General features: G+C 47.9%; 1 protein-coding gene across 3 annotated transcripts in view; it reads right to left on the bottom strand.

Annotated features, from left to right (window-relative positions):
• NHSL3 (NHS like 3) overlaps window positions 1-26,656 on the bottom strand; it is a 60,353-nt gene that overhangs the window by 16,761 nt on the left and 16,936 nt on the right. Inside the window, exon 1 of one of the 3 annotated variants that reach the window (XM_083511567.1) lies at window positions 25,570-25,878. The exons of 1 other annotated variant lie outside the window; for it this stretch is intronic. In XM_083511567.1, coding sequence (XP_083367693.1) covers window positions 25,570-25,657 — 88 coding nt within the window. In that variant the 5' untranslated portion in view covers window positions 25,658-25,878. Of the gene's footprint in view, window positions 1-2,229; window positions 2,563-25,569; window positions 25,879-26,656 lie in introns of those variants that run through there. One more of the 3 variants, XM_083511568.1, reaches the window with a different exon arrangement.

Here is a 26,656-nt window from a genome sequence, read left to right as displayed (position 1 = left end):
CGCCGACACACAGAAAACCCAGACAAAATAAAGAATGGGAGAATCTCCCTGCCTACACAAGGCCCCCAGCCCCATGCCGAGATGAGAGAGAAGTGAACCGTTTTTCTCCAAGGTCACCTTGATCCCTGCAGGCCTGGAGATGCTGACTCTGCACTGGATTTGGTTCTGCCACTCACCCTCCCCCCCCCCCCAAGCTCCATCTTTGTTCTCTGTGTTAAGAGCAAGATCAATACTGATGGAGCCTCTTTACTAAAGTATTGCTCATACATCCATTCTCTTCCCTGGGCAAATGCAAAGCAAAGCAAATAAAGCAGGTTCTCCGCACCAACCTCTCTCTGGAAAGCAAAAGGAACCTGTCTAGGGTGCCTGACCCATGGAGAACCACACAGCTGGGGAACAGAATGGGGAGGGGCTCTGAGGTCAAAAGGATACCAGAGACAGGATGCCAAACAGCAACCAGGAACTGCACAGGACTTGATCTCATCATCTAAACTGAGACTTAGCAGTACTGTAGTGTTCTGAGAGCAGATATGGGCAGCAGGTGAGTCAGGATCTGCCCATCAAAGCACATAAAAGCATGCAAAGGTCTAATATGTGCCTAGACCTCCTTATTCAGTGAAGCCCGTAGAAGCTGGGGTTGATCCAAGGCTGTTCAGATTGCTGTGGGATGCTTCACCAAAAATGGTTTCAGTTTCAAGAAAGGCATGGGTGTAGCCGGGGCGGGGGGCAGGGAGGGGCAGCTGCCCCCCCCCCAAATCAATAAAAATACACAGTGGGGGTTCTGCCCCCCTCCACACAAGCAAAAGGCCTGTCCCCCCAACAAAAATCCTAGCTATGCCCATGAAGAGAGGTACTCCTCACTTCTAAGTAATGCTCTTAGTTCGCAAAAGTCCCTCCAATCTTTTGTTAAATGTTGCCTCACCTTAAAATGAGAAGAACTTCTGAACCCAGGTCAACTGGATTCCTGCAACTTTCTCCCACAAGTAGAATACTTCGTGCTTTAAAATGTTTGATCTTCTCCAACCTGGTGCCCCTCCAGCTGTTTTGAACTATAACTCATGCTGGCTGGGGCTAATGGGAGTTGTAGTCTCAAAAACCCGCGAAACAGTAATTGGGGTGGGGAAGATGAACACAAATTATCTCTGTGTCTCTTCAGACAGCCACATATTTAATGTACGGCCAGCATTATGATAAAGAAAAGCCACGTGGAACTGGGAGACCACACTAGGTTACACCTGCACTAACCACTGGGCTAGGCTGCTTCTCAAAGTGCACCTTGAGATGCTTCAGGAACGCTGCGTTGACCTTGCAATTTCTACCCCTTGGCCAGCGAGAGCGCAACTGTTCAGTTCCTGCCGAATCAGATTTAACTCATCCTCCTCTCTTGCTTCCAGCATCCAAAGAGGAGAAAAACAAAATCTGAGCGGAGAAAGGTGGGGGGAGAGGCAGGAGGCTGCAGAATCGCTGCAGAGATGGGCAAACAAGCCCTGCTTCCTAAAAGCTTAGATGCTGCTGGGTTCAACAAGGCAAGGAAGGCAGCTGAGAACAACCAGGGATGGGGGGGACGGACCTCTACCCTGTTGGAAAAGAACACAGGAGAGACACGCTGGGTGGGGTGGGGGATGCTGTTTCCAGTCACCCCCCTTCCTCCATCACCACGCAGATTCCCCACCGCTGGCTGGGGCAGACGCAGGCAGCGGATCCCAAGGACGCCGTGCAGAGGGGCCTCGGGTGGCACATACCTCCCCCCGGCCCCCTCCCCGAAGCTCCATAGACACAAGCCCCCTTTGCAAAGCCAACCCCAGGCCGAACATCCCGACGGTGACAAAGGGCAAGCTCCGCCGCCCAGAGTTTCCGGTCTTTCAGCTGCACCCCCAAGTCAGCCGCCTCCCCGAGTTTACCCCCCACTCCAAAGGAGCGCGTGGGGCTTACTTCCGAGTAGACCCGTAAGGATTGCACTGCAGGGCTGCGATCCTAAGCGCGCGCGCGCGCACGCAGCGGATGGTGGTGAGACTTACTCTCGAGTATATCTACACACCCTTGCGCGGGGGTGAGGGCCGGGGGCTTAATGGGAAATCCCCGGGCAAGCCCGATCCTGCGCTCGGCTGCAGACCCCGAAGAAGTTCACGAAGACTGAGGAGGGTGGGGGTCTCGGGCTCGCTCGCTTCCCTCCCCGGTGCCCAGCCCGCCGGCGGGACGCCTCCCTGCCCCGGCCGCGCCCCGGCTCACCCTTCTTCTTGAAGAGCTTCAGCAGCGACGGGAGGTTCCTCCCGAGGAAGACCACCATCCCGACCCCCGGCCCGGCCCGCTCCGGGCGGCTGCTGCAGCTGCTCCGGCGGCGTCCTCTTCAGCCAACCCTCGACGGTGAGGCGAGGCGCCTCTTCGTCCCTTTCTCCTTCAGCATCCCTCGTCGGCCGCCTCCCTCGCCGGGGCGGGACCAGCGCAGCCGCTGCCGCCGCTTCGCCCCGGGAGGGTTTGGGCGCCGAAGGAGAGAGAGCGCCGCTCCTGCTGCTGCCGCCGCCGCCGCCAGCGCCGTCGGGGTCCTCAGAAGGCGGCGCGGGCAACAATGGAAGGGGCGGGCGGGGGGGACTTCTCCGCTTCTCAGCCCCTCCCCCCGCAATATCTGGGCGGCAGGAAGGGACGCGGACCCTCCAGGCTCAGGGCCGGGTCATGCAGGCCCAATTCCCTCCTCCCAGGGTACCCCATTCAAAACTGCTTTAGCTTGAGGCTGCGCGAGCACTCGGGAAACCGCTCACCTGTAAAGGCCTGCCTTTTGGAGCATGATAACAAAAAGGCTTTAAGAACAGGTTTGGAAATGTAAAAACAATAACTAGTGAGTAGCGAGCACGTGAACTGTACACAACTTGGGCAGCTTCGCAGGAGCACCCATTCCTCACCTGTTGACTGGAGGTGGGGGGGCAAAAGGGCCACAGTAAAGAATGGGGGCATTGTCTCAGGCAGCCCCCTCACAGTGGCCTCACTCCAGGCTCCTCAGGAGCAGCCAGAAAGTGAGGAAGCAGCTGCAAATGTGCACACATGAATCCCGTCTGGGAGCCTTAGGAAGACCAGCTTAGAAAGTTAGGCTTTCTGCCTTGCATGCAGAAGGTCCCAGAGTCAATCGCTGGCGTCTCTGGGAGAGATGCCTGCTGGAACCCCTAGAGAGACGCTTGCTGCCAGTCAGTGTAGACCACTGCTCTTCAACAGATGGGTGGGACAGGGCCTTATTCAAGGTGAGTTGCAACAGGAGCACTATGCAAACATATGGTAAAATATTTTTAAAAAACAGGTTCCCAAATGCACATTTGGGTTAAAACCAGGTCTGAAAAGGTTGAAGTCCCCTGACTGCACAACACAGAGCAGGATGGACCAGTGAGCCTGACTCAGTACAGTGGTACCGCAGGTTACATACGCTTCAGGTTACATACGCTTCAGGTTACATACGCTTCAGGTTACAGACTCCGCTAACCCAGAAATAGTACCTCGGGTTAAGAACTTTGCTTCAGGTTGAGAACAGAAATCGTGCTCCGGCGCAACAGCAGCAGCAGGAGGCCCCGTTAGCTAAAGTGGTGCTTCAGTTTAAGAACAGTTTCAGGTTAAGAACAGACCTCCAGAACAAATTAAGTACGTAACCAGAGGTACCACTGTATAAGGCAGCTTCCTATGATCCTCTTGCTACAAATTGGAACTGTTACGACTCTCTCTCCCGTCCCTTTCCTCTTTGCCATGTGTGAACATTGCATTGTGCCTGGACTCCATTGTACTAACACTCGTCCCCCACACCCATAGCAAGGAGCAGCTTCCCCACACAGGAGAGGCCCTCATCCCCATGTGCAACTGAGGGCGTGCAGAGTAAAATTCCCCCACAGACAGATTTCAGGCACTAGGGAAGAGCCAGAAGTTCCAAATGCAGAAATGTGTGCCATCAATGCAGTCTCCTTTCTCTGCAGCAGTTTTCTCCAGCTGGGGATGCTTTATCTTGTAGGGTTTCCTGCACACGGCCTGCCTCTCCCAGACTCTGTTTCTTAAACTCCGCTCAGCCTCAGCTCTTCCTCTTACTTTCATTGCAGAGCAAATTAAGTCTTTTCATTGCCAGCTGTCAGGGTCGTCTTTTCACCCTTCTGGAGAACCTCACCCCCCCCACCCCACAGCTGAATATTCATCAGGCCACTTAGAAAGAGAGGAGACCCCGGCAGGTCAGGCCCACGCCATCTGGCAGGCGGCAAGGCACTCAGACAAGGGGCGCTCCAAGCATGCAGGGCTGGGAGAGAGAAGAGGTGCTGCTGGCTCATTCTCCAGCAGCAACAACCATTGTCATCTGGCACTTGGGTGACCAAATGGGGAGCTAAGACAGGGATGGGGGGAAAGGATGGAGAGGGACCCTACTCAAGCCAACAAAGTGATCCATTAGAAATGCCTGCCCCTGTGCCATGCTTTGGACTACATCTCCCATCAGCCCCTGCTGAGGCTGATGGGAGTTATAGTCCAAAACATATGGAGAGCACTGAGTTGGGGGTGGGAGGCAGGGGCAGTAAGGTGTATGACCTGGGGGGCAGCTGGGGGCAAGGACTTATCAGTGCTCCCCCCCCCAACTGAACCGAACCCAACCCCAAGGAGCCATCTAGGTGGAATTACAGACATTCCTCGCCTCGGCCTTGCCTTCTCTCTGTCTACTTGCGACTGTAACTTCCTTCAGGCAGGAGCTTTTTACTTAGGTTTGTATTGCTCCAAAAAAACCGTAACCTGATGGCATCACAAAACAACCACCTTGGACACCAGCCAAGCTAATCATCTATTTAAGGTGGCTGTGTCCAGCCCAGGGCAGATACAGAGACAGATACAGAGACTCCTGCATTCTTTCTGGGCCTTCCCCTTCTCCCTCAACATTACCCATGAATCTCTGGGTCTCCATCTTGAGATTTCTCCTTACAGTTTAGCTCAAGGAAATGCAACCAGGACTGGGACTCTGCTAGGCAAAGGCCACCTTCCACTTCAAGGGTGGGGAACCTCAGGCTTGTGAGTGGTGAATGATTTGGCCCTCTGGGCCTCTTTGTCCAGCTGTTGGGACTCCCCTCAAGGCTGGACCCTTCCCCAATCCTGCTCCGTGCCCTCAAGTGCTTTTGCCTAGTGAGGATGTGTGCTTGCCTTTTCTTTGCAGCAGGGGATGGGTTGTATGGGCAGAGCCACTCAATGCGCATGGCTCCCCACCCCCAACTTTAGCTTCCACGCTCACAGAGTGGCAATTCCCAGCACCCCAAACAAACTACAGTTCCCTGAATTCTTTTGGGGAAAGTCATGCACTTTAAATGTGTGTTGGACATGCTGTAAATGTATGGTGTGGCTCTGTAATGCAGCCTTACTGTACAAAGTTAATAGCCACATCCAATGCAACCCAGTCAAATGGGTGGGGTATATAAATGTTGTTGTTGTTGCTGTTATCACCTGCCCCTAGACGGCTCCTGGAAGGTTCCCCATGAGAGAAGGCAGCCTGTGGGCTGAAAGAGATCCCCTACCCCTGCTCTACAGTACTTCTTTATCAGCCTATGTGAAATTATTAAAGGGCAAAAAAAGAAAATAAAATAAAAACCCTATAGCAACTCAGGTCCAGGCAGTCTCTGTTTACCTGCTGAGCAGGGCTGGGTCTCTGAGCCCAAGTCCAGGGCTCTTTAGCCCAGCCCCTGCTGCCTCAAAATGACCACCCAGAGAAGGTGGCACGAGCATAGCAGAACTGGCACTGGTTGCTATCGCAGCACGTTCATGGTTTTTTTTGTTCTCCCCCCCATATATATATATATATATATATATATATATATATTCCTTTTCTGCATCAGAACAGTGCTCATTCACAAGTAAATGTGTTTAGCCTCAAGGCAGAAAATCAAACTCCATTTCATTCCTGTAGTCACTCGGCCTCACTTGGTTCTGCCTCAATCAAGCACATATGCCATATACAAATTCCCTTAATATACCTAAGTATAAAAAAGCAATTTCATTCACTCATTTTATTGTTTCATCCTCCAAAATCTTAGATTTGCCAGAGTTCCCTTCAAGGGCAGATGCCATCTTTGTAACGGTTTGGAGATTCAAACAGTCTCTCATCCACTGTAGATTTTTATCAAGAGGTTAGAGAACTCATAACTTATCCTCTTACCAGGCGGTGGCTCCCTTTGTTACAGACCCTACTGAGCCTCTTCCTTAAGGGGACTTAATAAATCTATCCCAGAACAGCGAGCAATAAGTCAGAATGCTGTCCTACCTCTCAGACTTGCTAGCTTGCCAGTGTTAATAATTAGTAATGGGCTCCATGGAGGCTGTGATTTTGTAGTTGCACTTTGTTTATGGGTCAACAGAGCATAACAAAAACACTCTGTTTTGATTGACTGACTGACTGACTGACTGATTGATTACTCCTGTTGTGCTGTGCTTCAAAAGTGTAACTGCACATGCTCAGAGCATTTCTTTTCTTTTTTAAAAAATCAGGCTTGTTAAGTTGCTTTTTTGTTTGTTTGTTGCTCTAACATGTCAGGAACGTAGAAGCAGTTGCAAAGCAGGGAATGGCAGTGGGGAGGATCTGAAATGTGGTGCTTCACAATGGAAGTAATGCACATGGCTACCTAGAGTCCAGGGCATAAGATGATCAAGCCACACCACCATTGAGGCAGAAATAAACATTCATATGCCATTAGCAAAAGGGGTGGGAGAGAATATTTCGAAAGAAAGAAAGAAAGAAAGAAAGAAAGAAAGAAAGAAAGAAAGAAAGAAAGAAAGAGAAAAGTTCTTCCTGGTGCTCTGGACAATGCAGCTCTTAAGCTGACTCTGAAGAAGTAGGGCAGCTTTTGCCAACTTGGTGCTTGCCCTCCAGATATTTTGGACAATTTCCAGCCAGAATGCCTGGGATGATGGTCTATTTCAGTACAAAACACCTGTAGGGCAAAGGATGCAGAAAGCCATAATAGTCTTTAACGTGCCACGTGCCCCTTTGACTCTTAGCCTTGTGTAATTAGGAGCTTCTTGGCTTCTGAAGCATTATCACCCACCCCGCCCTGCACCAAATTGCAGTTCCCAAGATTCTTTGGGGGAAGCGGTTGAACTGAATTAAAACAGAAACATCTGAAATGCAGGTAACTGTTGCACACCTGCCTTGCTCTTCTCCCAAGGAGCAAAATGGTTTCACTGCGACCCGCTCCCCTCACTCACCCCAAGCTCCTTGTCTCTTGTGATTCTCTCCCAGACTGATTGGGCACTAGAATATCAAAAGAAAGAGGCTAAACAGGGAGAGAAGCCCTCAAAGGCTTTCCAGAAATAGCTGCTGATTTCCTGCTGAATTTGACTTTCATTTGCAGCCTCTTGTTCTGCCAGCAACATGCCCAGACAGAGCCAGTGGCTCATCTCAAATCAGACTTGCTCATCGGTCCTGAACCTCTGGCATAAATGAGGCACCTTTAGATTGTGGTACTGTGTGATGCTGGGGCAGCACCGAAAAGACTGTGAACCAGGATGTCCCTGGTTCAAATGATGAGTCATTGAACTCCTTAAGGGTGTCTACACAGGCCTTCTGGTCTAAAACTGAATTGGCTTCCCCCTCTGTTCTCCAGTGTAAGGTATACAGGGCAGCCTTTGCAAGCCTGGTGCCCTCCAGAGGTTTGGGACTACAATTCCCATCAGCCCCAGCTGCAGCACTTGGTTGACAAAGGCTGATTTAACCCTTTCACAACAAAGATGCCAAGGAGGACAATCCAAAGCCCTTGGCCTAAGTTCAGAAGCCCTCTGCAAACTCAGTCCTTCCCCCTGCAGTCCTCTGGATGCGGAGGAGAGAAAAGAGGGTGGCCTCCCCATCAGCATGTAGCCTCCCCCCTTGGCAGATTATCCCCTTGAGAAAGTAGCTCTTGAGAGACAAAGGGTTGCCCAACCCAGCCTACAGTGACACCACTTTGCTACAGCATGTAATGCCTTAAGAGAGAATATTATGAAAATGATATACAGGTGGTACATAACCCCAGTCAAGCTTGCAAAAATCTATCATTTGCCCGATAATAAATGTTGGAAATGTAAAGAAACTGAAGGTACATTCTTTCACCTTTGGTGGACGTGCCCAAGGATTAAGGCTTTCTGGGAAATGATATATAATGAACTGAAAAAGGTATTTAAATATACCTTCTTGAAGAAACCAGAGGCCTTTCTCCTGGGCAAGAATACTCATCGCAAAGTATTGGAAGACACAAGATCTACCCACTTTGGAAGAATGGCAGATGAAAGTGATGGACTACATGGAACTGGCGGAAATGACTGGTAGAATCCGAGACCAGGGAGAAGAGTCGGTGGAAGAAGATTGGAAGAAATTTAAAGATTATTTACAGAAATATTGCAAAATTAATGAATGTTAGAGTGATGTTTGATTGAAGTTAAGTGGTTTCTAGCTGTAATGATATAAAAGAATATGGAAAATTAGATTTCTAAATAGGTAAAAATTTAATGTTACAATATATTAAGATTAAAGATCAGGATAATAAGGAGGGAAAGAAATTGCTGAATTAATTAACTGAATTGGAACACAAAAAAGGGAGGTATGAGGAGGTCAGGGAAACAAGGATATGAATGTAAGATATGGAAAGATTGATTTTTTTATTTTTATTTTTTTCCTTTTTTCTGTAAGTGTACTTACTTTTTTATTCTGTATTTTTCTTGTATTTTTATTTTTGTCTTTTACTTTTGTATTTTTTGTTTTTATGTAATTCCTTTTTATGAAACTTTAATAAATATTATTAAAAAAAAATACAGTGACACCACTTTGCATCCAGAGGCAATCATAATCAACAAGGCCTTTCAGGCCACACCACTGAAGTTACAGCCCCAGCAGTACTAGACACCCTTGCAAGGCTGTTACTGAGAGAATGGATGTGGAGCACTTTGTGTCCTGCGTTCTGGGGGAGAGGGAGCAATACAGAAAAGCAAGTGCACTTTGGACTATTGATGATATGGCACAGCCACACTAGGGGTTGCACTATAAAACATCCTCACTGTGAACTTTCAGGCATCTCTTGGGAGGCCTTTTTATGCTAACAGGCCTATTTAATCGTTTTAAAAAGATGAGCCAGTCATTTCTGGATGTCCATGAGTTCTAGTGTTATTGGACAGGGAGGAAAACTTTCCTCTACTCACTTTCTCCGTGTCACCTCTTACTCACCTCTTCTCTAAAGAGAAACTAAATTAAACTAAAAAAAATCCCAAACATGCAATGTTGTGGTTGTCATGTAACAAGACATGCAAGTGTGATCCAGCCAGCTGTTTGACATTGCCAATTGGTGTCCCGAAGTCAACATTGTCCTACAGAAAAAGCTCACACACATGCAACCACCATTCCAGTGGAAAATCCCACTGCGTTCAGTAAAATTCACTATCAGGGTAGGGACATGTGTTACCCACCCATATAATTCAGAGTTCCTGATCACTTTCTTTCTTGCACCAAAAAGATCGCTCTTGTTGGCCCTCCCACCTCATTTTCTCTGCTCTTACTTCAGTTATAGTTTATTATTTCCTCTCCATTCTGTACCCTGCATGTGAACAACACTATGAAGCCCTTGTCCAGAGGGTTTGGCACAGGCCATGAAGTGGCAAGATCATCCCTCATATACATGCTGCTCCTCTGCAAATGAAAGCGGACCCCTGATTGTTCAAGGGAAGGTCTTTAGTTCCAATAAGCACTGGCATAAATAATTTTTTTGTACATGCTTCTTTCTTACATTCCCATTTGCTGAAGTGTGTGTCACTGAAATGAAGAATAATGTGCATGTTGCCGCCTGAACTCTGTAACCCCAGCTCCGTCACTCTCCCCAAACACATTCCAATTTTCATACATCACAAAACTCAGGCCCGGCTTGGAGCAGCAGCAGGAGATTCCCGGGGCCAAATTCGTCATGTGTGAGGAAAGCAGCAAGAATGAGGAGGAAACGGCCAGCAGGAGACAACTGAGCATAGATGAGATCATAGCTATGGACTTCCGCGCATGCCAAAAAGTGCTCTAGAAAATGATTTATGAATAATGGCATCAAGAGGTCCAGGGTTGGTTTTGAGGCATGGATGTCCCTGCATTGCAAAGAAAGGGGAATGGTTCTCTGAGGTTCCCACATGACACCCAAAATGCTACAATTGCCACAAACATCCTGAAGACGCAAAGTTCAGATGACCTCTGTAGACGGCTTCAGCGCCCACGGAAGCCAAGCAGGTTGCACCATGGAATATAATAATTATATCCACTTTGATCTCGGTTTCTCCTCCTGCTTTGTGCCCAGCCTCTTTCCTTATACCACAACACTAATTTTCCCCGCCTTTCTTTCTCCCAGAAGTAATCCAATGAGCTGTCCATCCAGGTACCTGCACAGCCCACAGCCTTCCTATCTGTTGGCATTCACTTTGCATACTTATTTTAATCACTTTCTGTTTCATAATATATACAAACCTCCTGTTTGTACTACAACCCCCCCCCCCTGTTGACTACAATGAATGGCTTCTTTCAAGCCTAATTTCAGCCAGAGAGGGGGAGGCTGTGGGCACCACTAGGAAACATACTCACGGGCACTGCACTGGCACTTTGCGACTGCAAAGAGAGCCAGAGAATGGGGTGGTTTTCTTGTTGTGCCACAATGCACAACAAGGGCAGCACATCTCCCTGCCCTGGAGAGTTCAGGCAGAATGTGCTTTTGGGCCTTGGCTAAAGGAGAGCTGGGCACTATAGCATTAGCAGCTGCATGGCAGCCTGCCACATCATCACCCCCTGCTCCTCCCTGGGTCAGCCCGTCTGCCTCCCTGCCTTCCCCTCCATTCTTAGAAAAGCTACCAAACAGGTTTATGTCTAAACGCAGACTTCCCAGGCTGAACAGGAAGAGCCGGAGAGACAGCAAAAGGCAGGAGGTTGCCTGCCTGCCTGCCTGCCTGCCCGCCTGCTTTCATGATGCGAGGCCACTTGAGAAGGCAGGCTAGGCCGCAGAAGGGTGGCATCCAAGGAGAAGGAACCCCAGGAGCAACACAGCATGTGGAACTCTTCCTGCTGCAGGAACTGAGCCTATTCATGCAGCAGCCCAGGGCCAGATGATATTTCCTAGGCAGATGGGAAGCAGAGGTCACCATCTGAGAGGGAAAAGATGTCTCAGTCCCTTCTTGGTCTTCCCATGCCACACAAGCTCAATTTCAGGCAGGACAAGTGATCTCCTTTCCCTACCAGGGAGTCACAGAATCATAGAAATTAAATAAACAACAATACTGGCGGGGGGTATGCTTTTTGTCTATTATTATGGTATGCATTTTTGTGTTTCTCTATTGTAAACCGCCCTGTAATCCTCAGATGAAGGGCAGTATAGAAATTTAATAATGGAACTGTTGAGTTGGAAGAGACCCAAAGGGTTATTGAGTGCAATCCTCTCCAGTTTAGGATTCACAGCTAAATCACACTCTGCTGTGGGATTTCCATGGGCAGTGTATCGTGTTCACAGCAAAACTCAAAGAAATGCTCTTGTGCAGCCTTCCTCAACCGGAGGCTTTCCAGGTGTTTTGGACTACAATTCCCATCAGTCCCTGCATGGTACTGCTGGACGGATGGGAACTGGAGGTCACCAGTTTGGTTGCTCTTGGATATATTCAGGATTAAACTACAACAAAAAAATAATATATTTTGAATATATAATGAATATATATATATATATATATGCAGGTTTTGGTGTCTTCGGGTGTCTTCCCGTGTAAGAGTTGGGGTGTCTAGGCGACGTTTCGACGAGGTCTCACTCGTCATCTTCAGGCTGGTGCTTTCGGCTTCTTGTTACTGGAACAGAGCAGGATCTCAGTGTTTGAGTTCCTATAAATACTGTTGAGGGGGTGTGGTGTATAGCCTCCAACGTTCTGGGCAGAGAGGAAGTTCCCAGGTTAGTGTGCCTATTCTTCTTTTGTTCCTTAATTACTTGAGGGATATCTTGGTTGATTTCTTGAGTGATATTCTGAGTACCACTTAGGTGGGTCATTAAGTGTGGAGTAGTTGCTAAAGCTTTCGTGTCTTGACCTCTTGAGCTTGTGAAGAGTTTTTCTGAGAAGATGGCTGTACTGCACTTAGTTGTGCTCTGGCTTGGCTTCGTGTATAGGGGCGAGCTGTGGTTTTGTGCCCTGTGCCAGCCAGATCTGTGTAGGGATTGCAGGGGGGTGCAGCATCCGGAGGTGCCACTATGGTTTGGCTACTGGATGGTGTCTGTAATTTATCTGTGGAGAGGGTCTGGGTTTGGGTCTGGTGTGGTTGATTGGTGATGGCGTTCTGTGTGCCTCTGGTTCTGGTGTCGGTTTTTGTGGGGAGGGCTAATTTCCAGATGTCTGGCAGGCGGGACGTGTCGTCACGCTTGTTCATGTTGTGAGGGTGTTTCTCTATCTCGATGGCTTCCATGATTATTCTCTTGTGGTGATGTTCCATGTTAAAGAGCAATTTGGAATCTGCAAAATTAATTTCGTGTCCTGTTTCTTTCATGTGTTGGAAAAGAGAGGAAGTTTTTTCTTCTTTTTTGACGGCATTCTTGTGTTCTGCGATACGTGCATTTATTCGTCTGTTTGTTTGTCCAATGTACGTGGCTGGGCAGACTTTGCAGGGTATTTCATAGACCCCTTGGTTTTCCAACTGGATTTTATCTTTGGGGTTTCTGAGGATATTGGCTATTTTTTGGTTGGTGCAAAAGGCTGTTTTGATATTGTGTTTATGGAGGATTTTGCTAATTTTGTCTGTAGTGCCCTTGATATAAGGAAGGAGGGCCATGCCATTGTTTTCTTCTGTGTCTTGGTTTTTGGGGGGTGTTTCTTTTTGGATTAGCTTCGTAACCCTGTTTTGCTGGTATCCATTGGCGATTAACACATTTGAGAGATTCTGTAACTCAGTTGTCAAGTGGTCTTTGTCAGCCAGGCGTTTGGTTCTGGAGATGAGAGTCTTGGCTACGGAGTTTATTTGTGCAGGGTGGTGGTGTGATTGTGCATGTAAGTAGCGGTTGGTGTGTGTTTTTTTCCGGTAGATAGTGTGTCCTAGGGAGCCATCAGGTTTTTTGTAGATTAGGACGTCAAGGAAGGGAAGTTGGTTGTTGGCTTCTATTTCCATAGTGAATTGTATTTTGGGGTGTAGGCTGTTGAGATGTGTGAGGAAGCTATCTAGTTTTTCTTTCCCGTGTGGCCAAATTACAAAGGTGTCGTCAACATATCTGAGCCAAAGTTTGGGTTTGTGTTCTGACTTGTCTAAAGCATTGGTTTCAAAGTGTTCCATGTACAAATTTGCGATGACCGGTGAGAGGGGTGATCCCATAGGTGCTCCTTCTATCTGTTTGTATCTTTGTCCATTGTGGATGAAGTACGTGTTGGTTAGGCAGTGGTTGGTCAGGTCCAGGATGTATTCGGGGGGATTGTATTTGTTTTGAATGGCTGTCAAGGCTTCATTAATGGGCACTTGTGTGAAGAGAGATACAACATCGAAGCTCACAAGTAGGTCATCGGGATGTAGGTTTTGCTTCTTTATTGTTTCTATGAACTGGAAGGAGTTAGTAACGTGTGAAGCGATGGATTCTGCATAGGGCTGAAGTTGCTTAGCGAGAAATTTAGCGAGATTTTGTAGAGGTGAGCCTATGGAGCTGACTATTGGTCTGAGTGGTGTTCCTTCTTTGTGTATCTTGGGGAGACCGTAGAGTTTGGGGCATCTGGATGATTTTTCTCTGGGGATGATTCTTAGCTGGATTTCTTCACTGATAGGAGAGGCTTTTATTTTGGATTTGGTGGTTTTTTCCAGATAGGTGGTGGGATCTGTTTTTATAGGTTGGTAGGTAGGGTCTTGGAGTAGATTTGATAGTTTTGCTTGGTAGTCCGATGTGTTCATCACAACAGTGGCATTACCTTTGTCTGCTGGGAGAATGATTATGTTGTTGTCTTTCCTCAGGTTGGTGAGTGCTTTCTGTTCTTCTTTGTGTAAATTGCTTCTGGGTGGTTTGCTGGAGCAGAGGATGTTGGTGACTTCAAGTCTGATTTTATTGGCTTCATCTGGGTTGATTTTGGTTAGGCTAGCTTCGACTCCGCATATGATGTTTTCCGTGGGGATGCGTCTCGGGGCGACTGCAAAGTTGAAACCTTTGGAGAGTACTTTGGTTTCAGTTGAGGTGAGGATCCTGTCTGATATGTTATGTACTGTTTGTTTCATGGGTTGTTGTGGAGGGTGGCTGGGCTTCTGGCGTTTCTCTAGTTTGTGGAGTTTGTTGGTGTGTCTGTCTGTCTTATGTGAGGTCTCAGTTTCAGCTCTCCAGACGGCTAGTTGTTTGCATTTGTCCCAGAGTGCAGGGTGGATTTTGTTACAGAGTTTGAGGTGAAGAGTGAGCAGATCTTTGTTGGTTTGGTTTAGTAGGTATCTTTTCTTATGTATTTCGTTTCTGATTAGGGATAGTTCAGTTCGTTTCAGGATCCTTTCGGTAGCTGGGGTTTTAGAGTGGAATTTAAGTTGGAAGCATGTGGGAATTAAGTTGTTGTCTCGGCAGTTGCGTAGGAACAAGAGATCACATAAGATGGTGGCTCTTCGGATTTCTAGTTTCTCGTAGGTTCTTGTCAGCTGGAAGGTTTCCTCCCCGTAGAGGTGAGATATTTGCTTTCGTAGATTTTCACGGGTACAGGAATGCAGGTTTTGGTGTCTTCGGGTGTCTTCCCGTGTAAGAGTTGGGGTGTCTAGGCGACGTTTCGACAAGGTCTCACTCGTCATCTTCAGGCTGGTGCTTTCGGCTTCTTGTTACTGGAACAGAGCAGGATCTCAGTGTTTGAGTTCCTATAAATACTGTTGAGGGGGTGTGGTGTATAATAGCCAATATCCTCAGAAACCCCAAAGATAAAATCCAGTTGGAAAACCAAGGGGTCTATGAAATACCCTGCAAAGTCTGCCCAGCCACGTACATTGGACAAACAAACAGACGAATAAATGCACGTATCGCAGAACACAAGAATGCCGTCAAAAAAGAAGAAAAAACTTCCTCTCTTTTCCAACACATGAAAGAAACAGGACACGAAATTAATTTTGCAGATTCCAAATTGCTCTTTAACATGGAACATCACCACAAGAGAATAATCATGGAAGCCATCGAGATAGAGAAACACCCTCACAACATGAACAAGCGTGACGACACGTCCCGCCTGCCAGACATCTGGAAATTAGCCCTCCCCACAAAAACCGACACCAGAACCAGAGGCACACAGAACGCCATCACCAATCAACCACACCAGACCCAAACCCAGACCCTCTCCACAGATAAATTACAGACACCATCCAGTAGCCAAACCATAGTGGCACCTCCGGATGCTGCACCCCCCTGCAATCCCTACACAGATCTGGCTGGCACAGGGCACAAAACCACAGCTCGCCCCTATACACGAAGCCAAGCCAGAGCACAACTAAGTGCAGTACAGCCATCTTCTCAGAAAAACTCTTCACAAGCTCAAGAGGTCAAGACACGAAAGCTTTAGCAACTACTCCACACTTAATGACCCACCTAAGTGGTACTCAGAATATCACTCAAGAAATCAACCAAGATATCCCTCAAGTAATTAAGGAACAAAAGAAGAATAGGCACACTAACCTGGGAACTTCCTCTCTGCCCAGAACGTTGGAGGCTATACACCACACCCCCTCAACAGTATTTATAGGAACTCAAACACTGAGATCCTGCTCTGTTCCAGTAACAAGAAGCCGAAAGCACCAGCCTGAAGATGACGAGTGAGACCTCGTCGAAACGTCGCCTAGACACCCCAACTCTTACACGGGAAGACACCCGAAGACACCAAAACCTGCATTCCTGTACCCGTGAAAATCTACGAAAGCATATATATATATATATATATATACACACACACACACACACACACACAGTATTTTTCACTCTATAAGACGCACCAGACCACAAGACGCACCTAGTTTTTGGAGGAGGAAAACAAGAAAAAAATTATTCTGAATCTCAGAAGCCAGAACAGCAAGAGGGATCGCTGCGCAGTGAAAGCAGCAATCCCTCTTGCTGTTCTGGCTTCTGTGATAGCTGCTCAGCCTACATTCGCTCCATAAGATGCACAAACATTTCCCCTTACTTTTTAGGAGAGAAAAAGTGAGTCTTATAGAGCAAAAAATACGGTATATATATGTATGTATATATGGCAAATTCCAGATAGATAGATAGCTGATAGATAGATAGATAGATAGATAGATAGATAGATAGATAGATAGATAGACAGACAGACATAGACCGATAGAAATCACATTCAGACCACACATCACTCAGGGAGCTACGGGAAGGGGCTGCATCCCAACTGCCTCTCCTAAACTAGATATGCAAGAGTCCCAAGGAACAAAAAGCCTAGAACACAACTGATGCTTTGGTAATAGCTCTGTTTGAGTGTTATTGGAGCGGAGCAGAATCTATAAGGTACAGGCGCCCTAGGATCCCTTACAACGTCACAAATAGGGCAATGGGGTACAATTCTGCCACATGGAGGCACCCTGTGTTGAGTCAGCCCACTACGGCATTTAGCTCAGTACTCAGCCTTTGCCAACCTGGTGCCCCTGGCAACTGGCATGCACAATTTATGCCTTGGATGACACAGCTGTGCTGGCAGGTGCTGATGGGAGTTATAGTCCAAAATATATGGAGGGCACTGTGTTGCAGAAGGGCTGGCTCTACCTCAGCTATCAGCCCCTTAATGGAACCCTCCTCCTCCCCACAGAGGTAGGTGCAGACGGCAGCTTTCGGGGAATGCCAAAGATGCACTGTTTTCACCCTGTCCTTTGACATGTGAGGTGTATGTTTTCAGGGCCCACCCTCTTCCAGTGGCTGCAATTTGTTTTAATTGTTTTTAATTCTGACTTTTAAATGGCTATGACCTGCCCTAGGACCTGCTGGTGAAGGGCAAGTAAAGAAATTAACAACAACAGCAACAAACAATAACAGGAACTGCCTTCCCCAGCCTTGCTACCCTTTTGACCGGAGATGCCACTGGGACATTTTACCTGCCAAGCACCTTGGGACATTTTACCTGCCAAGCAGGTGCTATTCTGCTGCCCATCAGCTGGGACTCTTCCTCTCAAACTGCACACCTCTCTTCTCATTCTGGAAACTGGCTTAGATGAAAAAAAGAAGTTCCTTCTGCACACACACACACCCCCTCTAAATGAAAGAGGATTAACAGCTGAGGAGAGAGGTGATATGATAGCTACCTTCAAATATCTGAAGGGCTGTCACATGGAAGACTGAGCAAGCTTGCTTTCTGCTGCTCCAGAAGGGATGACCCAAGCCAATGGATTCCAATGACAAGAATGGAGATTCCAACTAAATCCTAGTAATAGCTTTCTGGTGGTAAGAGTGGAACGGACTCCCTAGGAAGGCGGTGGACGCGCCTTCAGTGGAGGTTTTTAAGTTTGGAGTTTGGATGGCCATCTGTCAGGGATTCTTTAGCAGTGATTCCTGCACTGCAGGGAGTTGGGACTAGACACTTCTACAGGCCTATGAATTTGCCTGGGTAGGACTACACATGTTTGAATGGCACAATAGTGATGGCTCTCCCACAAAAATGCCCAGTGGTGCATCTCTGTGCCTGTGAAGGGGCATGGTGGAAGTCACCTTCAAAGGTCCTGGAGGAAGCAGTCCAAAGGGGCTGGTGGCTTTCAGGTGGGGTCAGTCAATCTACTCCCCAGTCCTACACTAGCCCCTCGAAGCACTTCCAGACAGGGACTTCCAGACAGCGAAACCCTGCCCCCTCTGTGCTTCAAGTCACATAAGCATACAGGATGCTGCCTTGCCACAAGTTAGACCCACTGGTCCTCAGGATTCAACACTCTCTATACCGACTGGCAGAAGGTCTCTAAGTTCCAGGCAAGGGACATTCTGAGCCCTACTTGGAGATGCCATCAGATCAGGGATTGAACCTGGGACCTTTTGGATACAATGAGCAGCAGCCCTTCCTGTAAACCAGATGTTTCCCTCCCCCCCCCACACACACCTTGTTCCCAATGGGTGGCATCTGGCCACAGGCTGCATTCCACCAGGATGACTCAGTGGCATGCCTGGTGTGCCCATCCCCCATAAGGCCGTGATCCTGCTCTCCTATCTCCATAGCCTCCAAGGCCTTCCTAGCAGGGGTTCCAGCTAATGTGGTAGCAGAAGTCAAATGGGGCAGGAGGGAACTACTTCCCAGCTCAGCATGGGCAACAGAAGTTCCCAAAGGAAACCAGGCAGTTTCCAAGGCAGTGCAATATTTGGGGCACCAAACCAGGGTGATACTGAAAGAGGAACTGAGCATTCAAGGGCTAAGACTTCAGCCCAACCTGAGATCTCATTTTAGTTACCTGAAAATACACACATACACCCCCGATTAACTCTCCAAATTAATTCTGGGCTTAACTTGTGCCAGGGCTCAGTCTATGAATAATTTTTTTAAAAGGGTGCCACAAGGCCTGTGCAGAGTGCCTTTCTGTCGTTACTAAATAACTGAACCAGGTCCCTCAATCTTAGGGATTAGGGGTCAAAGCGATGCCCAGTGATGGCAGAACCAAAATATTCAGTGGGTGTTTGCTTGAATTCCACCCCCACCCCTCGGTTCAGAGTTTGCTTCTGCCCCCTTCTGGCCACCTAGAGGAGATGCAGCAGCCAAAGGCATAGCGGAAGAAGTCTCGGACCATCGCTCAGATCAAAGGCTGCTTAATGCATCCAAGCACTTAATTGCTAAGGTCCTGGTATGAGGAAGAAGAAACATTGCAAGCTTCCTGGAGCAAAGGAAAAACCAGCTGGGCAAATGAACAACCCTACAGTCTGCAGTCAGTGCCAGGGCTCAGCCAACAAAACAAAGAAGGGAACACCGCTAAACATGTGCAGAGTGCACCAGCCTGTCCAGTGACATTTCCTGGTGAAATCTATTGTTCTGAACATGACACAATTTCACAGATGTACTTCTGTAAACATAGTTGATCGGGGGCAAGGGAATCAAATCTAACTTATTTAATGCATTTTTATGTAATATTTCCTCCAAAATGGCTCTAACCCTCCCCCACCCACATTTTTTATTCCCATAATAGTCCTACACATACAAGCCCTACACACGAGGAACCAAGGCACAGTCATGGGCATTGAGCGCATGCACACACACACACCTCTACTTGCTCTCCCTCATTTCAAGGATGCCCTGGTGGAATGTGTCCCACAATGACAACACCTTCCCCAATTAATTAACTGTTTTGAGGCAACAACTTCTCCTGCCTGCTTTTCGGCCAAGACTCTCCCATTTCTGAGAGACTGGAAGTACAGGGAGCCAACCGCACCATTGCCCCTCCTTTTTTTGCTACACACGGAGAATTGGGGGGCCCCCAGGCAGCCTTAGACCATCCTGCAGGGGCAGACACACCCCGGCCCCCACCAATCGATCCCAGCTGAGCGCCTGAAAAACCGCTGAAGCAACACAATGCACATTCTTTTGCTCTGCGGCCTCCGATGATCGGTTGCTATGGCGCTAGGACTGAGAACAGACCAAAACGCGCTCCACGTTTTCCAGACAATTGCCTGCCCCACCGCCACCACTCCCTGCTATCGCCCTCTCTCTGTTCACACATGTGGCCGACTCTTCTGCCACAATATGCCTTATCAGCAGAGGCCCCATCTCCTCCTTTGTCAGGGGATGAATGTGGCATTGAAAGGAAGGGCCTCCGTCTGGCCTTGCCCACATCTCGCTGGATTGCTATGGGGACTGACAACACACAGGCCTACCTGAGATAAAAGACTGCTCTCTTCTGAGGCACTGGCAATATTTAAACTTCTCTTTCTTACCCTAACCCCAGGAAAGGTTTAAGTATAGTGCTGTGGCCCCATGCCCTCATGTTCTATCTTGACAACAAACCCCTGCTGTAAGCAAATGGCAGCCTTGAACTTATTCAGCTGTGAGGAGATTTGCTTGGGTTTGTTTTTGTTTTTTAAGGGGGGTGCTGTTTGCCACCCTCGGCTCCTTTAGGGAAACAGAAACAACAACAATTATCATCATCAACATTATCATTATTGTCTGGGATCATGCCACTCATCCCTTTCTATACAGGATGTGAAATGCTTTAGCACAGCCTTGTTGGCTGGCTGGGGCTGATGGGAGTTGTTGTCCAACAACATCTGGAGGGTACCAGGTTGGCAAAGTCTGCTTTAGGAACACAGGAAGCTGTTGCCTTAATACCATTGGTCCACTTAGCTCAGAATTGTCTATGCCAGATGTTCTTGAACTCAAATTCCCATCAGACTCAACCAGCATGCTCAATAGGCCAGGATGATGGGAGCTGGAGTCCAGCAGCATCTCATGAGCAACAAGTTCAACATGAAAAGTGATGGCCACACCAACTTGGATGGGTTTAAAAGAGGATTGGGCCGATTAATGGAGGTCAAGGCTATCAACAGCTAATGCTCTCCTTTCACAGCTGGGGGCCATAATGCTTCTGAATCCCAGTCTCTGGAAGCCACAACACAATAAGCAGGAAAGTTTCCCAATCACTGCATTTGTTTGCAGAATCCCTGCTTGTTGCTGTGCTGCTTAATGCACGGGCTAACCCCAAATTAAGTCCCTCTCTTTTAAAAAATGACATTTTAAAATTACCGGTATTTCCCTTCCCTTTCTTCTGCCCAGCATCTGCATGCACAAGCTTCCTAGGTCACCTCTAAACTGCGTGGATTCCCTGTATGTCCTGGAGAGTGTTTTGAACCTTGGCCCACTGTGTATACCTTGTATGCCACTTCAGCAACCAACCTCAGCTTCGGCCATGCACTAGAAGACATTTACAGTCAACCCTGAGAAATCAGAATGAAAGCGCTGGAACAAGCAACAAGTTGAGCCCAATGCAAACCTCAAACCATCTGCTGCGGAGCAGTCTCGCCCACTTCACAGAGTATCGCGAAGGTCAAGGTCAAAGGACTCCACATACTAGACATGACACCATTCAGGCAATTAGCAATTTGTGGATGGTGTTGGCTTGTCTGTACTAAACTGCAGATTAGGATGCTGCTGGATGCAGGGGAAGGGGGCCTTTAACACTTTGCCAGATCCACCCTCCTGCATTCCCAATCCCAATGCCGTATCTGCTATCCAGTTTTTAAAATATAAAAAAGCACTTGCACAATTGCTCATTGCTCAAATGGTGTCATGACTAGTTTGGCCCTCTTCCTGTTCCTTTATGTAATCATAGTTCCAAAACGGGGAAATTTCGAAGACAGCACATGTGGAATGGGAAGGGCAGGCGGTTTAACAGGAGCACAGAACAGGGATTTCTGCAGGCACCTGTTTGTCTCAAGTCCCTGCAAGACAGAAAGGCCACATCTGCCCAGATTCCTTTTTCAATTGAAAGTACAAAAGTTCAGCTCTCCTCCTTGGCATTGGATCACCCAAAGAGCAGCGTCAAGGGTACTCCTGCAATGCCAACTTTGGGGGATGACTCAGCCACCACTCCATCCATCCATGCCCAGGGCTTTCTCCCTCTCTTCAGCAAGGTCTGGTACAGTGCCAAGAGCCAAAACGTTGGCATTGCAATAGGTGTTCTTCCACCACTATTACTGCTACACGTGTCACACAGTGTTTTTCCAATGACATCTTGCAAAATACCTTGCCTGGAAAGTCTGACGCATCAGCAGGCAAATAAGCAGGGCTGTCTTGGCCAAGGTCACTTCACAGAAGGGTTTCAGAAATCAGCCCAGGAAGCCTGCAAAATCCATGTCTGACTCTCAGCAACCTTTCTTCTGCCAAGACATCAGGCCAAGTCAGGTGCCATCCCATATCCCAAATCAAACTCATAAAGGTGCTTCTCATACTTGGCTACAGGTGGCAACTCTGAGTTAGGGCCGCCAACTATTTTTATTGGTCCTGCTCCCCCTGGGCCTTTCACCGAAGCCTCGCATGCAGAAATCAATCAAATAAGTTGCGGAGGAAGTTTCACTTGCTAGGTTTTTGCGTATCAGGTGGCTTTTAGAGGCACATGACCAGGTGACCACACGGCTTTGAATTCAGCCAGGAAAGCAGGACTTAATCTGAGTCAATCATGCTCAAGCCAACCCTGGTGCCAAGGCTCAGCATGGGAAGCGGAAGATTTTATTATTTTAAAAAACCCAGAGTTTCTGCCTTTCCATCACCAACAAGCAACTCACAAACTTAAGAGTCTCATATTTTAGAGATGAATTACAATTTATTCATACTAAAAGGGTGGGTGAAGAACGAGGCAAGGTCCTTATCCTAGCACAGATTTAATGAACATTAAAAAGTTTCATTTCTTACTTCTTCAGTACAGTTTATCTTAGCAGGCAGATTGATCAGGAACCCAAGGGCGCCTGGAGGGGAAAAAACATCATCCCTGTACAATAACATCAGCATCACCAGGGAAGATCCTCTAACATTTGCCTGTTTTGTTTATGGGAAAATGCATTTGCAACAACCTGTCCTCTAAAAAAACAGTAAGCTTTGTTGTTAAACAGAGAAGGGGAGAGGGGCCTTTAGTGCAGGGGAATAAACTAACAGCACCATATGGTAAAAAATTAAGGAACTGAACTATCCTGTTTACAGGGATTATCACCCCATTTGTGTCAAGGTTTTCATTTGGGGGGAAAAACATCAGCTAAACAGAAATTCCTGTTTTGTGGGGGTGGAGGTAAGAGGCCTTGGCTTCCCTGAATCAGCAGCAACACCAAAAACAAAAACTCAGGAGTCCTGACCTCCCCATCACATGCTATAACCACAAGCGCATCAACAGACTGAAAAATAAAGTGAACTTTTGAGTCCCTAATCCAGCGGCTGTTAATTAGGCAAACAACATTTATACTACCAGCCTGCTAGGGAAAAAAAGTACAAAGTGTATTCACAGCCACAGTCTCTCCTTATGCTCCAAAAGACCAGCGCTCAGCACACTCAAGGACACCTGAGCACCAATTAGCTGCTTCTTAATATCCTTGAAACAAGCAGGGGACTTTTTATCCCGTCTTTCTACACACAGGAGTACCCAAGGCGGCATTAAAAAAATGTATCAAGATATTAACATAATATTATTATTGTAATCCATCAATGTATCTGACACTTTGCAAGTTGGCATAAGCAAATAAGAGGGGTGTCAGCTGCTCTGCATGTTAAATCTATACTTTGACAATGGGGAGGGAGACTAAGAGGTGGGGCAAGGAGAACAAGCAACGAATACAGCAGCCGTCCTCAACTTGGGTACCTGCTAGCTGTTTTGGACCACAACTCCCATCAGCCCCAGCCAGGAGGGCATTCAGATTGGGAGAGGCTGAAACACAGAGAAACAGCTGGATGAAAATATAAATGTCTGCTGGCAGAGGCGGTTTTAGGGTTCGGCCACACGGGGCGCCACATTAATGCTGTAGAACAGAGCGTGAGAGGTGGGGGGCGGGGTGCCAATTTTTTGCATCGCACAGGGCACTGCTGAAATTTGTCCACCACTGCTGCTGGATCAGGCCAATAGCCCATCTAGCCCAGTGGCCAACCAGCTACCCATGGGAAGAACGCAAGCAGGACCTGAGCACAGCAGCACTGTCCCCTCCTGCAGTTTCCAGCAACTGGTATTCAGAAATTTACTCCCTCTGACAGCAGTGGCAGGGCACAGCTATCATGGCGAGGAGCGACAGATAGTTTTCTCCTCCATGAATCTGTCCATTCCACTTTTAAAGCCATCCAAGTTGGTGGCCGTCACCTTCTCCTACAGTTAACTATGTGCTACATGAAGAAATACTTTCTTAATATCTGTCCCGAATCTTCACATTTGGCTTCATTGAATGTCCATGAGTTCTAGTGCTATGAGAGGGGGAGGGAAACTTTCCTCTATCCGCTTTCTCCTTGCCACGCATCATTTTATGAACTTATATCATGTCACCTCTTATTTGCCCTTTCCTTTGAACTAAAAAATCCCAAATGTTGCAACCTTTCCTCATAGAGGAATTGCTCCATTTCCTTGAATGTTTTGGTTGCCCTTTTCTGAATCGACTCTACAATGTCCTTTTGGAGGTGAGATGACCAGAACTGAAACAGTACTCCAAGTGCAGTCAAACCTGGATTTGTACAATGGCCTTCAGATACCGGCTGGTAATATTGGGTGTGAATGAGAAGGTGGATATTGGGGTTACAAGCTGACCTGGGTGGGGTGGGGGAGACCTGCTCCTTTGCCTTTAATATCAGAATAATCTGCAGAAACCTATAGACTGAGCTCTTCACAACATGGAGATAAGCTTTCTATTCTGCTAATACCTGTAAGCTGGAAAAACAGTTGGCAACCTTCGTTTTGAGGATGGCATTCACACACCAAGTAGTAAAAGGGTGGAAGGCTCTAAAAGATTTTAAGCAAGAGGAAGAGCTTGCGTTTCCCTGGCCTTCTGATTTTTTCCTAATGGATGGGGAGGATATTCTAATCCAGGCCAGTGACTCTACAGAAGAACAGTCCTTAGTTAGGCCCACATTAGTTAGGCTGATTCCAGGGGAGTGATCTTCTCTGTGGGGTGATTATATTAGCAAAGCACCAGCCCTAGAAACCCACAAAGCAGCCTCAGGGCTGGTTGCAACACAGAGATGGCCCAAGGACAGGCCCCAGGTTTCTCAGAACATGGCAGGGAAGCAGCTCTTTTGAAACAGCAAAGGAGCTCCAACAACAAGGAGAAAGCACAGCAACAACCCAAAGTTTGCCATTCAATGCACAATCAAACCAAAAGCCACAGCCCAACCTGGTTCTCTGTTCAGTGTTCCTATATGACACGTGTGTTTGCAAATGCACGATTGTTACATTCATCATTTTTTAAAATTACTGCTGGATCTTTTCTGGTGCTTTCGTAGCTGCCTTACAAATCTGCCAACGGACAAGTGTTATGCAGATCTTGTGATAAATAAAATAAAAACTGAGCCCTGGTTTAATTTCAGATTCGGTTCCTTCAGGACTGTAGAACACCTTCACAAATTGCTTTTTCAATGAAACCGGGAGACCGTCTCCCTAGCATTTTGACGTGAGGATCTTGCAATGGTGAAGTGTATTTCCCAGCTGCAATTTCCTAGCTGGGTCCCCAAGCAAGAGGCGCCAGGAACTCTGGGACAACAGGGTAAAGAGCCAGGTGTAGGAGAGCATCTCTGGACCTCAGATTTCAGAACTGCCGGAGCAATGAGAGCTCCAATTCAACCCTAGAATCTGACTTCATAGCTAGGCCACAGCTCAGTGTTTTGGACTACAACTCCCAGCAGCCACAGGAAGCTGCTCTGTAGCATGTGACGGCAGGAATGCCTCTGAGCACATGCCAGGTTAGGTTCCCCTCATACCTGAGAAAAGCCAGAGTCCGCCCCCACCGTATCTGCCACTTTGAGGAGGGATGAACCTGGAAGTTAAGGGCCCACGGAGGAGTTTTGTACTCTGGAGATTTGGGCAGGGGCAGGGGTAAGTCAGGAGGATATTTGCCCCTTTCGGTCCCTTCCCCAAAGTGGCTGCCCCACGGCAACTCCCCAGCGACACCCTCCCTGCCAGGCCTCCCACAGGCTCCCCACCTGACAAGCCCGTACCTGTCTTCAGCCCTGCGGAGCGGCCAAAGTTCCAGAGAGACCAGCCCTTGGCGTTTGGGGGGCTCCACTTGTGGTACGAGTTGCCCATGGTGCCCGTAGGTGCAACAGGCACCTTTCCCCGTCTCTTCCTCCTCACCCTGCCCCACCCACCCCCTTGTTGCTGGGAGGAGGAGGAGGAGGAGGAGGAACAGGGTGCTTACATGACTGAGCCAGGCAAGCCTTCTTTCTCCTTGGCTGGGTTTCCGTGGCGCAGAGAGAGAGAGAGAGAGAAAGAGGGAGAGGCGCGCAGGGCTCAGATCTGCCTTCCCATCCCTGTGTCTCTGGGCCGCTGCCTGCTTTCAGCACCCACTCGCTCCCTCCCTTGCTTGGTCACGGAGCCAATCGCAGCAGGCAAAGGGGAGGGGCGCATGGGGGGGTGGCCTCTTGTCTTCTTCCTGCCCTGACAGCTTTGCTGCCTCCTAGCTCCATCTCTCGATCTCACTCCTCCACTGTCACCAGAAGGGTTTTATTTCCAAAAAGTGAGGGGTGACCCAGCTAAAAGTTTGCCTGAATATTGCACCCCTCTGACTTGGGGGTGCTCACTGGAGCAGGAAAGAGATTTTCCACATGCTCCAAAGCCCTGTTCCTGATTTACATGTTCTGGGGCCATGCCCAGGCACAGGTGGAAGCCTTGGCTGACAGAGTCCACAAGGCGGCAGCATTTTAGGGGAGGACAAAAAAGTGACTCAGAATCTAGCTATCCTTCACCATATTTGTGGAAGTCCTTTACAGTCAAAAGCATTATAATTTTACTTGTCTGAAGCTTATCTATCTATCTATCTATCTATCTATCTATCATCTATCTATCCATCCATCCATCTCAATTCCCTCCTTCACCCATGCACATTCATTTGTTCTCTTTCCCCAACATTCTGTCCCACTTTAATTTTCTGTCACCTTTTGATTTCCTTGGCAATTTCCCCACGCAACTGCCAAACTGCTAAGGCACAAAGCAGAAGCAGCTGGGAAACAAAACAGACTTTGGACAAACAAGCTATGGTTTGGTTGATTCTCGCTGGGACAACTCATGGTTTCTTCAACCACGATT

Source organism: Podarcis liolepis (assembly GCF_965112155.1).
Source record: "Podarcis liolepis genome assembly, chromosome: 7".
NCBI lineage: Eukaryota > Metazoa > Chordata > Lepidosauria > Squamata > Lacertidae > Podarcis > Podarcis liolepis.
The sequence above is the reverse complement of the archived record's forward strand: the minus strand, read 5'-3'. Positions and strand labels throughout refer to the sequence as shown.